Source organism: Fulmarus glacialis, unplaced genomic scaffold (genome assembly GCF_000690835.1).
Source record: "Fulmarus glacialis isolate BGI_N327 unplaced genomic scaffold, ASM69083v1 scaffold41761, whole genome shotgun sequence".
Classification (NCBI taxonomy): Eukaryota; Metazoa; Chordata; class Aves; order Procellariiformes; family Procellariidae; genus Fulmarus; species Fulmarus glacialis.
In genome coordinates, this window is record NW_009192926.1 from 32,991 (window position 1) to 46,632 (window position 13,642).

At 37.6% G+C, this 13,642-nt stretch overlaps 1 protein-coding gene across 1 annotated transcript in view; it reads right to left on the minus strand.

Moving 5' to 3' along the window:
* SPPL3 (signal peptide peptidase like 3) overlaps window positions 1–13,047 on the minus strand; it is a 43,750-nt gene extending 30,703 nt beyond the window's left edge. Inside the window, exon 1 of the mRNA XM_009587252.1 lies at window positions 13,031–13,047. Coding sequence (XP_009585547.1) covers window positions 13,031–13,047 — 17 coding nt within the window. The remainder of the gene's footprint in view (window positions 1–13,030) is intronic.
* Between the last annotated feature and the right edge of the window lie 595 nt (window positions 13,048–13,642).

Sequence of the window (13,642 nt, forward strand, 5' to 3'; positions counted from 1 at the left end):
GGAACCATAAAAAAATAGAAAAACTCCAAACCCCAATAACCAACTTTGGTGGAAATCTGGTGCTAAATGACAAAATCAAGGATGGAGAAAGTTCTCGCCTCCCCCTCCTCCAAGGGTTTTACATATTTCAAAAGCTATTTAATACTTTTATTACATCAGTGATTGCTATAGCAATAGAAAAACAGAAAGTCAAGAAATACTAGTTGGTAAATTCAAGACAAGTTAAAAAACATTTTGCAACTCACTTCCCCTGCCCCACCCCTGGTTTTTGGAGCTATCAGCTGTAGGCAGAAATCAATGTTCACCTTCACACTTCTGCAATGACCCTATGCATCTATTTTCTTTTGATCGTGCAAGAGTATGCCACTCACAAGGAAAATGTTCTCTTGAATAATCCACTTGTCTCTGATATTTTCCAAACATTCTACTAATTATCTTATTCCTTAAAAGAAGTATGAGAGAATACAGTTATCAGGACAATTTATTGCTAAGCGCAATTAATTTTTGATGCTACAGTGCAAGGCATTTGTGAGCTATCACTGTAGCATCCTTTATTAAGCTGAGCAAATCAAACTCAAGGACTCCAGAGCACAGCCCTAGGGCACATGAAAGAGCACCGCCATGTACGTGAAGATCAATTACAGTTAATTGCGCAAATACTCATTTGGTTGGCGGGCGGACTCACTCCGTAGGTAAAACCAATACTACTTCTTTCCTTTACTGGATTCCAGGTCAAGGGTATAACTAAAAAGCCTCTTTCAACTGCCTTACATGTGCAAGATATATACATATTTAAGGGCCTCCATTAGGCTTGCTGCCAAACCAAAGTTAAATCTGAGTGTAACAGTTAAAGGTATAATTTTAAGCGTGAAGTCATGGCACCCACAGCTGTAAACATATCTCAACACTATTCCATTCTTTAGTGTGATTCATAGGAAAAACAAGCAAATTGCTATGGCTTCACTCACATTAAAGGAATAGCTTGTTTTCTGAAGTAAGTTTACAATTTCATCTCATTGTCACATGCAGATAAGGTCTGCTAAGTCTGAGTAATTTATGGAAACATGGATCATATCAGAAAAAAACTTAAAGCAAGTCTGAAGTGAAAAAAAGAGTAATTTGAGATGTCCCACTGAAACCAGATTTTCCTACGCAGACTTGGTTAGGGCTCAGGCAGGCATTTCAAAGTTGTAACCGGAGAGTAATTCTGCTGTTTATCAGACACAGGGCTCAGAACCACATTTTCACACTATTAGATACATATATACACACATATATACACACACGCACATATTTTTCCACATCCAACTAAAAAACCCAATTCCCTTGTCCACCCTTTCCAGAAAGCTGCTTTCCTAAAACTCTCCCTCCAAAACGAAATGCCAAGCTCCCAACTAAATGACTAAGAGAAAACACTCTTTGAGCTCACTTTGAGAAGAAATCTTGAAAAAAAACTTTTTCTGTTAAAAACATTATCTGAGCTACCCTTTTACTTCACCCGTCTGTTTGCCAACGGAACAAAGAATTACATGTTTCACAGTGTTTAAGAATTACAGTAACTGGAAGATTTCCAGATTTCACATTCAGCTTGGAGCACTCACTTCCCCGCAGGAATGGGAGCACAACTTCCAGTCCCTGCATGGAAGCATAAGAATACCTTACTCTTTCAAAGGAGCATTATTTCAACCAACACAGAACGGCGTCCCTGCACCTCAAAAGCATCCTCAGCTCCTGACCTCCCCACCGCTCTGGTGAACCACACTAAACAGGATACTTGGAAGCAAAATTTGCAATCAGTGGTTAACGGAGAAAAATTACATCTTCAAATAAGTTGTACTGGACACACGTATCTGTTTGAGTATTAAGTAGCCAGAACCAAAATAAATATCCAAAAACATGTTGAACGTCTTTGACATTGCTGCAACAGAAAACACAGGCTTTTTTATTTCATACTATCCATTTGTAGACCGAATGGGAACCTGGATACATAATTTTCACCTCTTACCTACACAAAAAAATAAATTTACTTTTTTGAGGTTCATTGTTTTATTGAGAAGGGTTGTTTGGTTGATTTGGTTTGGGTTGGGGTTTTTCCTGTAAAACAGACAAACAAAAGAAGACCTGGGAACCTCCCCTTCTTTCTTTCTTTCTCAAAGAAAGAAAAACAAGATGTCATGAAAAACAGGGCATGCTTTTACTGCCAAATATATGTCATCACCAGTGAAGGAATCCTCTCCAGAAGTAGATTTTGAAACTGTATCACAAGTATACACGACTGCAAACATTTTTTGAAAACGTGAACAAAACATCCATACAATGATGACTGCAATAATGGATCCCCATGGAAGAAAAGTTAGTAGGTATTATTTCAGCGAGTTAAGCTGAACAAGAATCTATGGAAAAACACATTTGATATCAAAACACAGAGCCTGTTAGTAGTGACTGTGTTACTCAATTTTGTATTTTAATTGTGTCATATTTACTTTAATTGAGCTGTTTCAGATCAGCTAACTTGTCCCAGAACACTGGCATCCTACTACAGACCAGCCCCAGCAAACTGCTGAGCCAAGGCACAGCCCTAGTTTTCATTTTTAAAACAATTATTACTTTTACCCCTTCTTGACAGTTAAATCTAAAGGACTCCAGCTTAAGATAGGATTTGCCTATGTTGGTTTGAAAATCAAAAGTCTGAGGCAAGAGAGACTAACAGGTCAGCCCTACACTGTAAATTCTAGCCACCTTAAGTTAGCTCACCTCTGACTTCAGTGACATTAATAGAGCTCTGCCAACAAAACCTCCTTTTTCAAACATTTGCCATTACAATTAGCTTGGGGTTTGCTAGTAAAACTTCTTTTACTCATGGGCAGGAAAAGAAGAAAGAGGTGGAAAAATTACCCCAGCAAACCAACAAGCTGACCTGGCAAATTATCATTTTTGAGAAGTGAGTTTTCATTCAGGCCAGCAGTTGCACAATTACCAGGTGCCAAAAGACGCAAAGATGAAAGGAGTCAACATGTGGCCAGGGACAAGGTGGGACTAAAACCCTTTCAGGAGCAGCTTACAGTTCGGTCTGATTAAGCACATTGTAATACACACACCTGTAATCCAATCTTTACTGGAGCTAATGTAAATTAAACAAAACTAACCTTCCTATTTCCCTCTAACTAACCTTCTACACAGAAGTTAGCACTGGTTTAATTAAGTTGGTTTTCAAAACAGACCACAGGTACTGTAGTTGCTGCAATCTATGACAACATCTTATAATATTTGGTGCTACTTCAGTCCTTCCAGATTTGTTTTCACTCGTAAACTCTACGGTTGCAGCATGCAGTAGTAGCCATCTCTTGAAAACTGTAATAAAGTTCTCTCTCCCCACAAGCCCTTTGAGCACCTGTACGCTTTTATAACTCCAGATACCTTTGCTACAGCTGCATGGTCCTACCACAGTACAGCATCTTGAGGTACTGGCCATTCACTAACGAGACTGTCAAGTAAACCCCAGCATCATTAACACGTAAGGGTATTCAGTGAGGTACAAGAAGTAGCCATACTGCCTTTGCAAGGGCCAAACTATTAGTATGTCAAAAAACATGTTTCATGAGAATGAGAAAAAGAGGTAAGACTCATTTGCTGAACTAAGTAAAGCAACTGTCTTCTCTGTAATTGTATTCATAGTTTATCAATTTATAGAACACTTCAGTGTACTGCAGAGGATAGATTCAAGTTTTGCTGTAGTACCATGTAAATTGCCAAACAAAAATATTAATATAATGCTTTGTGGAAGAATTAAGATCAGCAAATATCAGAACAAGATGTAAATATATAACTATGAAAATATATATATAAATGTATGTATGAGGCATCTGATAAAGCAAGAAGGCTGCGGCTTAGCCACAAGAACGAACTGACCACATAGGAAGACTTTCCTCATCTGGAAAACTGTTTCCACCTTCCACAAATAAATCAAAAGGAAGATTGTAAGGAGGGAGAAGAGAGGAGGTCAAATCAAGATCTGTTACGCACAATCCTTTCTCGCCAGAGCCACAAGCATATTTCTTTGTGTAAATTTTCAAACTCCAACAGACCAGTGAACTCTGCAAAGGTCAGTCCAATATTTAGCCTACCCCAAAGCTTTGCTGAAACAGCTCTTTTATCTAAATTACCACTTTCAACTGCATGAATTTTCCAAAAATAGCCCTTTTTACATCAGAAAAAAAGGCAAATCAAGAGAGTGGTTACTGTAATTTAAGTCTACAGAGTACCACTGTGCAAGCTGTCTACAGTTTTATGCTAGACAGCCTCATCATGATGCAAACAACATTGTGCTTTCAGGAAGGGCTGTTTGGAAATGTCAGTGGTTATCCCCGGCACAGGAAAGTTTTCTGCAATTTTGACAGCTAAGACCTTTTTGGGTTATAAAGGTGTCAATTTACATCCCAGTCATATATGCAACCCAGAGTTTTCAACCACTTGGTAGTACAGTTGTGCATTAGACAGAAGACTGCTTAGCGCTAGGTTTCATTTTATGGCACTTACGCTAGTTACAGGAAGAAGATAAAAACTTCCCCGAAGTCTTCACCTTAGGCTCCCATCTATGTTTTGATCTCTGTAAGCCTTTTTCTACTTAACAGAAAAGCTCATTAACAATGACTACAATCACCTAAAACACGAGGATGCTCCCTACTTCCAGTTTACAATAAAATACATTTACTGCTTGAAAAACGAGTACAAGCCTCTCCTGCACAAGAATCCCCCATTCAACAACAAAGCCCCGTCCAAGCTATATAGTGAGATGTCTACAACCTAACGCTTACTGCTGCCAGCCACGGTACAGTCAGAACAGACTCGATGTGGGCTCAGTGTGGGTATTTTGCTCTTACAGGAGCAGGAAGAGCTGTTCCGAGCAAGGTTAGAAGCCACTGCAGTGAAAATGCTGACATGCAATTTATACCATGACTCAACATTGTTAACACAGCTACTGCTGCACAGGTTATTACTTTCAGCCAACAGCATCTCAGAGGACCCTAAGCTATAACGAAAAGTTGTCCGAGCTGATAAAACATGGGAGTTTTCACTATTTGGAATTAAATATTTGTCCCAATCTTCACTGCTGCTCCATCTGGACCAGGAAGACAGTGGTGAGCAAATATCTCATCTCTGTCTCACAATTAAGAGATTCATATTTACTTTGCAAGCTATTGCCAATTATGTACCATCTCTGACAATAACATGTCCTGTAAAAGTGTCTTACATACACACAAAAAAATTGTTTTGACTAAGAGGAAAAAAAAAAACACCAAACCAAACCTTCTCTCCCACATATTCCCAGAACACCAAAATAAGCTCATATAACTGGTCATACTGGACTAGCCTTACTTTTGAGTACTTTAAAACTGTGCCACTCAGACTAAGTTTTTCTAAATTTAGAAAAGTGGGTGATAGTAAGACTTCAGCTCTACACTTGTTCATCTCAAGAACAACAAAAAGCTTCTTGGATCTGTAGTAGACTAAAAGCTCTACAACACTATCAGATTACTTTGGCAGACAGACACACAAAAGTCAAACACCTAAGATGAATCAATCTATTCTCCAAACATACAAATATGATTAAAAGGCATATTGATATAAGCAGGAAGTATCATCGTTATTCCTGATAATACAAGAAAAAAGTCCTCGTGGGGGAAAAATGAGCTTCAAGTGGGTCAAGGAACTACCAGCAGTTGAACCCAGAACATTTAAGGTACGTTTAATTTCCTCATTGAAGCAGAAGCACTGACTGAAAATAACACCCCTTCTACTTTCCAATGTAAGTGAAAAACAAGGAGTTTAAAACATTTTTAAAAACCCAGCAAAAGAACAAACCTTACATGTAGTTAGAGTGAAAAGCTTTAAATAAAATCTCACACCAGGTTTTCTGTAATACTGTAATGATAATATTTCATGGTTCCAGTACTTCACTTGTAGAGGAATAATGCACTGCTGTTCACAAAACCATGTAATTCTAAAAAAATCAAACAGCAACATATTTTGCTTTTTAAAAAGCAAATGCAAGGCAACTTCTTTATAAAGAATAAACTTCTTTAAACAGGCAAAAAAATTCAAGCATTAGGATCTACATTACCGGTATGTCAATCAGCAGCTTTTCACTGCTGAATGGATCCCACCCAGAGAGAATGCACAATGCCATATTTGAACACACAACGATTCCCATGATTAGTTCAGTTACAACTGAGGCGGTGGACGGGGAAAATTAAGCTTAAAACTGGGATTTTGCTCCTGTTCTGATGCAAGTCATTGACTCCCTATTAACTTGAGTTAAAATTCTCACACCCACAAGCACACGACACACTCCACAGTCTCTTAATCAAAGGGAAAGAATGGCTATCTTACTTAGTACAGAAAGAAAACAGAAACAAGTGAATCAGAGAGCTACATGTATTTATTACAGGAAGAAAACTTCTAAGTATAAAGCACCAAAATGATACACTACAAAGAAATACAGACAATCAACGCAGCATGTTTCCAAGGTACCTGTGCCAAAGGCTCGGTGACTCAGGGTAGCGCGAAGCTAGGAAACAGAACTTCAGCTTTAATTGTTGGTATGGCACTAAATGCATATAAACAGACTCTAATGCAATTAACTTGTTAAAATTGTATGATTTAGTACAGAAATCAATTAAGGTTTTGCATTATGAGCATTATGATTTGCCCATAGTACTGAGCCTACTAATACTTAGTACAGAAATACTGTACTTCTTAACAGAAGTACGCTTCTGTAGTCACATTTTTCCTGAGGTGTTCTCTCCTCTTCATTTCTCTTCTTTTTAATCCTATTTTGTAAGAGCAAACAATAAATTCAGCACAGGAAGGACAGAGGACTATTCAGGGAGAAGACAGGCACTGGTATATTTAAGCGTGAATTTAGCTTTACTGTGAGCAGAACTATCAGCCTGTCACTGGAACGAGTGCAGAAAAGAGTTTCTAAGATGACTAGGAGAGCTAAGAACTGAGTTTATTTAGCCTAGAAAAATACACAGTAAGGGGAGAAGCAGGCACACAGGCAAAAGGAAACACCAAATACGAGATTAAAATGACCTAAAATTGTGTTACTAACAATAGGGGAATTCACATTCTTTCCCAACACCAAATGGTAAACTGATCCGGTTGAACAATTTTTTCCCCCTCAAATTCAAGTTCATTTTCAGATCAACATGTCCACAGTCACACGAACACTAGCGACAACACAAGAGATGGCAGTTCTTCCACTTTCATGCATTGTGCTTTCGGGGGCGGGGGGAGGAACAAAACCCAAACACAAAAAACAAACGGACTCGTTCCACATGTATTATCCAGTATGTTCTTTTCAGTCCTGAGAAACAAGAAAAAGAAGGAGAACGTGTCCTACTGCTCTTTTGTACTCATTCTAAGCAGTGGAGGTTTAATGAAACGATGTTCAGATTATTAGAGGCATCTCACATGTTGAGCCTCTGAACGTTGCCAGGCTTATTAACAGCAAACTTTCATAACAGCAGCTGTCATGTCTTCAATATTGCACCACATAAACCTTCCGGACAAACTGAAGTACATGAGGCTTCATGTACAGGACCAAGTGAAACTTATATTTGACCAGTATCAAATTACGCCCACTTGAAAATTTAACTAGTTTTATCACAGAGATACTGTCATTTCATTATGTACCATTCTTCTTCTACAAACACAGAATTGAAACAGACACACCAAATCAGTGTCAGACAACACAGAGCATGTAATATTTCTGCAAGCCCAGGAGTAACTAGGTTCAAAAGCTACTAGAAATCCCAAATGAAACCAAAAACATTATTTTTACTAGAAAAAATGTTTGCCGTTTAAAAAGCAAACTTCTATGTAAAGGCATCAAGATAACATTACACAGGAAAGCAAGTCCTCTCCTATTCACAGGTCATGCATTAATTTGCAATGGTCATCCTAAATATACAACTGACACTCCGTAGCAAAAGGACCCAAGATGGTAACTTCTGTTCACATCTCCCTCTCAGTTTAACATTCATTTTATTTCATTAATTCAAGTTGTACTCATTTAATGGGTGTTGTTCGCTAGACAAACTGGAACACATCAGACCAGTGATCCACTTCTAAAAAAATGTTTTTACTTAGGTATTCATTAAATGTTACAGCAGAGTCAGATTAAGTCTTCAACAACAGAACTCTAACCCGGACAGATGTCCAATCCAGCACTGCTAGGAGCAGCCGCATCAGACTTTTCAGGTGTTATTAAAAATCATTACACTTCCAACCACATGGATAGAAAGGAAAATTCATAAATACAAGTCAGGTTAACTTCTATTTTTCCCATCTTTAACAGAATTGCTTTGAAAAGTGCAAACTGACACTTCTGTATGAATCCTGAAGCCCACTGAAACAACAGTCTCCAATTTTTACATTAACTTACAATAATTTCCCTAAGGGTTAGGGAATTAATAGCTCAATACTTTTCGGAAAAATACAGAACCACAGGGCTTAACAGGGATGTCCACGTACCAGCAGGCTCAAAATGAGTTAAGATACGCCTGGCATCTAGGAGCTACTATAAGACAAACACTATGTGGTTTTGAAGACATGCTGGTGATGCTATAATAGAGGACTCAGCTTTCCAGGAAATTTTACATGCTGGAAGCCTAAATGCTGATCTTTCAGCATCTATTTCGATTCACGTTTTCATGTAGTAAATAACAAAATTCAAATTAAAGCAAATGACCAGATTTAAGCATTTCAAATTAACAAAATAGTCTTTTTAACTCAGGAACAGTCTCACGCTATCACAATGCATATAAGTGAAATCAAACAGTATTTGTGGAGAGGAGCAATTTCTTATTAGACCAGCTAACATACAACTGGAGAGACATAAGCTTTTCAATACATAAACACGAGAGGTTTTGAAATCCTCAGGGAGTACATAAACCACCTACATATCAGTTAGTTAAAAAAATTCCCTCTCACCACAAATATATTTACCACCATATCAACAATATTAGAAAATTGGTATAGTAACTAACTAAAATTTGAAAACCTTAGGTTTTCCTGATTGAGGAAAAAAAAAGCGTAGAGCTAAAGATACTCAAAATGTATTAAGAAAGTGAAAAAGGAATGTCACAGTTCTCTAAGCAGCACCTGGAAACTGATAAGGGGGAAAAATACCCCTCAGCTGCAAATGCAATTTTTTAGCAATCAATATTGCTGAAATTTGGAATTTCAAAACACATTAGCATATTTGCATAAGACTTTTGTTCTAGCCATTCAAGTTTCAAGCTAGGCAGCCAGGATACATTTTTAAAGCAGTATTCTGTATAATCAAGGGTGTAAGACAGCTCATATAAAACAGAAGTCTAGCTCTCTACAAAGCTATTTCAGTTAAACACATTTAGTTCATTTAACTTCCAGAACTTTCTTGAGGTTTTTCCCCATAAACATAAAATGTATATGGGAATGCCTTAAAACCATTACGTACAACCTAAGTTTTCTTCTCCAAATCCTGTATCGTACCTGTAACATTTTTGTATTTTCTGAATCCAGAAAACTGTTTAACACTGATAGAGGACGATTTTCTACAAATCAACCTACCCCAATCAAAAATCTACTTTTTTTCAGCCAGAATGCAAACACCCAGAGTCTGAGAAACATTGCAAAGGCATTTCTTATGTCCCCCACAACCATTCCTTCTTTTCTAATTTGGCACCTCTGCTCAGTTTCATCCCTGTTTTGGATTCCCATGTCTCAAAGCCACCTACAAAAATACTACAGAGGTAAATCCTCCCAAAATCCTTCCGTAATCCTCAGAGTTACTTTAAGCAACAGACCAGTCTGAAAATACCCGAGTCCCCTGAGAAGCCAGAGATTACATGCTGTTGTGCTGCATTTATATTTCTGCTGATCTTTCTTGCTCAGGAACAAAATGCTTTCCTGGAAAAGGTTTTGTAGGGAACATCTAGATGTTTAACCTTCCTAAAAATAACCGAATTCACCCTTGGAACACTCTGAATCCCAGAGCATTCTACAGACAAAAGCACTCACATCATAACTAGAAGAAGATAAAATTAACTCCAACAAAAGTTAAACTCAGAAAAACGTAGTAGCAAGATGACAAAGCTGACTCAAACATATTAGCATTTTTTGTTAATTGCTAGTTTAAGTATTATACATAAGCCACCTACTAAATTTAGACATAATTCACATTCAGTTTGTCACTTTGCTTTGATTCTTGTAATTAAAAACTATATGCTATTTTGAGTCCATAATAATATTAAAATGCTATTTCACTTTCACAGCATTATTCAGATTTGAATGTACAGTGATGAACAAAGTAAAACCAATAATTTAAAAATATCGCTTAATCATCCTTAATATTTTATTTGAAAACTACTTTTGCCTAAGTAGTAAAGCACAGTAAGGATGTAGCTACCATAAATTTTAAGCTGTTTTTAAAACACTATTTCATTACTGCTTGGTGTTTGGGGGACTTTTTAAGTTAAGATTTTATGCAAGAACAACTGCATCTTGTGTTTTTGAAATACAAAAAGAGAAAATTATCTTAAACAACGTGTAAGTGATTAACTTTCACCAGTCATGCATAAAGTTACAAATCAAATACTACAATCAGAGACAGAAAAGTAAATTACATACATTTCATTCACAGACATCAATTCCAAAAGTTTACAGAAACAAAGACACAGAATGCAGAAGAAAAAATGTGCTGCTGCTTCTCGACATTCGAAAAGTAATTTTAATATTTGAAGTTTATAAGTAACATCTAGGCGGAACACACTTATGCTCTGTGTGTTAAATTATTAAGGGGGGAAAAAAAAAAATCAGCTCTGCTCAAATTCATCCCAAGCTAGAAAAAAAACCCCACAACGCTCTGGTAAGTGTGATTTCAGTCCACATACAAGTACTAATACCTACTATATAGCCATTTAACTGTCACTTTTGCATAGCTGCTAGTGTGTGAAAATATCAAAAGCCTCTGGATGAGAAACAGGAAGGAGCTTTGGAATTTATCTCTATTAAATATTATTCTTCCACAGACTCCAACAGTGAAGATCCAAGTGGCTACTTGAGACTTACATCAGAGATCCCAGATCATCCAGACCAGATTTCTGTCAAGCCCAGCAAATGAAGGCTAGAACGATGCTGTTCCAAGGATGGACTAAAGCATGGCTAGAGAAGCTTCCCCAAGTGCAGACACAAACCACAGATAAAGTCCCATGTCACTGTATCTGGAAAGAAGCGCGCACACACATACACAAAAGACTTTCCCTTTAGGCTTCTCTGTCTGTCTACCACCCTGGAAATGAGCAGAGGCTGATGACACGGCATAAACTGCTCTAACACTTCACAGGAAGCAAAGTGCAGGATTAAGCAGTTTAAAATCGAAACAGCACAAAGTTTAAGACATTCTTCCTGTCCGTTTCGTTTCCTGTATTTTAATTTTAAGTGTTCTAAATCAAGGTATCTGAAATACAAGAAAAAGCAAATAATTATGTCAAAGGAACAAAGTTGGGTGACATCTTAATGCCAAAAAGTCACAAAAAAGTCACAGATGTGATTTCTGGCTGAAAAACTGAAGAGAACTTTTCTTTATTGAGGACCTAACACTGGTTTGTCCAAATGTTTTCCTCTAATCTCTGCAGAAATTACTGTAACAGTACAACTCTTGGAAAGCACTTTTTCAACCCCAAACTAGTTCTAAAAATATTAAACACATACAGAGCCATGCTCACGGCACACATCTTATGGCAAGGGCTCACATTTATTTGTGATACTGCAGGAGATGCTCAGGAGACTGCATTTGTGCAAGTCAGAGCGAAGTTTTCAGACAGCAGCTAGTACTTGCTGACACCTCAGTAGATGAATGGGAACACTTCCCTTTTTTTCAACTGTCGTGCTCTCTACAGATTTGTTTGAGATGTTCAGCCAAATGGTGTTGTAACAAATGGAAACAGAGGTTATTCGAGACCTCCTACCTAAGGCATCTGAAGTCCTTCATTTACAAGACCACACTCCCTATGCAGTCAGTGGAGAGAGGCACGCTTCTACTGAGGGTTTGCAATTATCCTCTGGTCCCTCCATTCAGTTCAGGTACTTATGCAGCCCTAAATTTGGAGTTTAAAATTAAGATGATGTGAATAATCACCCCATAATTTCTGAAGCAGATATGAGTAAGAATTCAGTAATCTACGTAAACTTTGTTGAATAGCTGGTATTTTCTTTCTCTGATGAATAACTTACTGTGAAGGTAAGAAACATATGAATTGGCACTAGCATGATTTTTGAAAACTACATACAAAACACATACACATATACAATCCAAAATAGTTTTCACCCAATTTAGCTCATGATGCAGCCAGTCTTCATTCTTTTCTCTTTCAACAGCTCTCACTTATTATGTTCACCTAAGCAACCCCGGGGGAAATCACAGATATTACTAAATATTAGGAACTCTGTGGAAGGCAAACGCTAGATTTGATCAGGAATGTGATGACAAAGAGTTTGCTCTAGGCTTCTTTCATGTTTTAGAAAGCCAATTTGCTTACAAATTCCTTTTAGGGGGAGAACGACACAGATTCCACAGACAAAATCATCTATATGAAATCTTGTATCACAAAACAGAAGTATGAACCACAATGTCCGCTCTCCCAGGAATGAAGGAGGATAAGTATCTAATCACATAGGTCCTTGACAAAGGAAAACAGTATCTTTTTTTAAGAAGAAAGACCAGAAAAGCACTTTCTCTTTTAACATTAGGCATCTTATTTTCTCCTGCAGTAGGTGTGCAATGGCAGCTAATACTAATGATCTGTAACACTGCTTATATTTTCTAAGAGACAAGCACTTTACAGTAACGAGTCCAAGAAGTGATATAACAGAAATATTTTCAACTCCAGCAAACGCAATGCAAAGCTGCTATTTAGACAAAATGCTGGACTAATGGCTACATCCCAGATTGAACAGAAGACCTAGATTCAGGAGCACATACCAGCTCATAACTCCCATTTCGACTTTAGAGATGGAATATGTCTTAGTGTGAAAATTACACTTGATACACAATAGCTTGTTAATAAGCAAAGCAGGTAACTGATTACCTATTAAACTCTGCTGAGATCACAGACTTCCAATTTTCTCTTAATGTCATGAAAACAACACCACGGATCTTAAATCCGACAAACAGTTACATAAAGGGTTTCTCAGCCACTCTCTTCACATTTTCTATTTATGAGAGTTTTTGTAACTTTCCAGCAGGGAAAGTATAGCTTAGCTAGGCAGCAAGAAGGTTTTGTAGCTGATCTAAAACAGAGCAACACCATAAGTGGAATTAGGAACCGCTGCTAAGCACATGGCAGCAGAAATGCAACACGTTTCTTGAACCTTACCCGGCACACCTTCACATTCGGGGCAGAGAGGGCCCCGACTTGACAAAGGTTAGTCACCTTCCTAATTGCAAAATGAAAAGCAAGTTCTGGTACATCTCTGGTGCATTTATATATATAAAAAGATTTGAAAAAATGACTTCTTTTATAAAAATTGCAAATGGTATTACAGAGTTGTGCAGGATTTTTATTACCATTTGGCAATATATTCCCCACTTGCC